The 2,425-nt window shown below is 40.2% G+C and overlaps 1 protein-coding gene across 1 annotated transcript; it reads left to right on the top strand.

Annotated features, from left to right (window-relative positions):
* Positions 1–1,115: 1,115 nt before the first annotated feature.
* LOC139725049 (uncharacterized) lies at positions 1,116–1,844 on the top strand. The gene has a single exon (XM_071636136.1). The coding sequence runs from the start codon at positions 1,116–1,118 to the stop codon at positions 1,842–1,844; it is 729 nt and encodes a 242-aa protein (XP_071492237.1).
* Positions 1,845–2,425: the final 581 nt, after the last annotated feature.

Here is a 2,425-nt window from a genome sequence, read left to right as displayed (position 1 = left end):
GGACTATAGTCTTATTTTGATCAATATTTTTTATCATATAGAAACAAAAATTTAACATTCCATCCAAAGTGTGCACCATATTCTGTGCATTTCAGATAGAAAAATGCAAAATCTTCCCCGTGTGGGAAGGGGCTGTCTCCTCTCCCACACTATCCCCCTACACACAAAATAATATTATATGTCCCCCAAAAAATTACAACCGGATTTTCGCATTGATAACTTCCAATATGATTTTACCATCTAAATGCTACGTCAGGTTCTTTGAATATAGAATCTTAGCTATATCATGCAGAAAACCCCATTCAATTTGATTGAGTCGTCACAGAGATATGTGGATCATTGTAACGCATGTCATGAGTAATTCTTCAAAGTTAAACACTTGGATGCTCTTGTAACTGCATAATGTGTGAACACAATGAACATAACTTGGAGGGAAGGGATTCGTGACATGCTCTATACTCCTAATTTCTCGTTGACCACTGAAGCAAATCGGATGAGGTTTTCTGTAAGATGTGGGTAATAAGTTATAGTTTCATACTCTGAAATTGTATTTGGATTGATTCACTATTTTAGAGTAATCTTTGTGGAGGGTCCCGTAGTATTTTTTTTAGACATGCGGTATATATATATATATATATATATATACATGTATATATATACATACATACATACATATACAAACATACATGATATATATATATATATATATATATATATATATATATATATATACAGGGCTCCACACTAACTCATTATTTTTGGTGGCCCAAAGGCAAACATCCGACCTTTTTTGGTGGCCCCGGGCCACCGTTAGTGTCGAGCCCTGATATATATATATATATACTTCTCTGAATACTGTTATATAAATAGGATAGCTCAGTGCCCTAATGAATAGGAGCCCTGCCTGGCAATGCAGCATGACTGAATAATAGATGCCCAGGCCTGAATGAACATCGGAATGCCAGTGCTATACCACAGTCCTGCAGTTTAAGACAGCATGCTTTATACTTCACTTCACAACCAGCAGCCAGACTACAGAGACACACCTAAAGGTAATTCCAGTCCAGCATATAGTGTATAACAGTGGCGACGAGGGGAAACTGAACACCACCACCATGAATTTCGGCCGCATTGGGGAATATAATCCTGGAACTGAGGATTTTTCCACCTACATTGAAAGATTTGAGCAGTTTATGGTGGCAAATGACGTGCAAGAAGGGAAGAAAGTTGCAGTGTTTTTGAGTGTCATTGGTGCAAAAACTTATGCACTTTTGAAGAGCTTAGTGAGCCCAGATCTACCCGCCCAGAAGAAATATTCTGCATTAAATTCAGCTTTGACCACCCATTTGTCTCCTCAACCATTGGTTATTGCGGAAAGATTCAAATTTCATCAGCGGAATCAGCATTCACATGAATCAGTGTCAGAGTATGCTGCAGACTTGAGGCGTTTGTCCGACACGTCATGCAAGTTTGATGCATTTTTGAAGGAAGCCCTGAGAGATAAATTTGTTTGTGGTCTTCAAAGCACAGTCATTCAGAAGAGGTTGTTAAGCGAAGCGAATCTCACATTCGACAAAGCACTGGATCTTGCATTAGCCATGGAGCTTGCTGACAGAAATACACGTGAAATGAAAGGAGAAGCTGTTGGAGAAAGTGAAGTCAAGAAAGTCAGTGGTGGCTATACACTGGATTCCATTCGCAAGGACCACCAAAGAAGAGAGAGCAGCAGTCAAACTTCACAAATTCAAGGGAGAGAAGAGAGCGTTAGCGATGTGGAAAAGGTGTTCACAATCCAGCAATGTGTAGATACAAGTCGTACAAGTGCAACAATTGTGGAAAAGTAGGTCATTTGGCTGCAAAGTGCAAAAGCAAATCAACTAAGTATGTTGCAGCTGAATCATCCATAGATGACAATTGTGAAGTCAAGGAAATGCACACACTTGGATTGTTCACTGTCTCGCAGAAGTCCGGTGAAGATGCGCTCAAGGTTACAGTTGAGATTAACGACAGCAATTATAGACCACTGGAGATGGAAATTGACACACGTGCATCAACGAGTGTCATCCCAGCTGATCTTTATCGCAAGAATCTGCAACACATCAAATTGGAAAAGTCTGCATACAAGTTCAGGACATACTCAGGAGATGCATTGCCTGTATTGGGGCAAGCACAAGTGAAAGTACGATACGCCGACCAGATCATATCTGATGTTGTTGTAGTGGCGGATACTACAGGCCAACCAGCAATTTTTGGAAGGAACTGGTTGAAAAGGATCAAAGTGGATTGGAAGTCACTGTTTACTGTTTCTCCGAAGTCACTGAAGGATGGCTTACCGGTGATCCAGTCAAGACACAAGGCAGTGTTTGAACCTTGACTTGGAACCATGACAAATCACAAGGCAAAAATCAAAGTGGAAAGTGAAGCA

The sequence above is a fragment of the Diadema antillarum genome, unplaced genomic scaffold (genome assembly GCF_040938485.1).
Source record: "Diadema antillarum isolate AM-2024a unplaced genomic scaffold, OU_Dant_1.0 seq00000014_RagTag, whole genome shotgun sequence".
Taxonomy (NCBI): domain Eukaryota; kingdom Metazoa; phylum Echinodermata; class Echinoidea; order Diadematoida; family Diadematidae; genus Diadema; species Diadema antillarum.
This window is presented reverse-complemented; position numbering and strand designations above follow the sequence as displayed.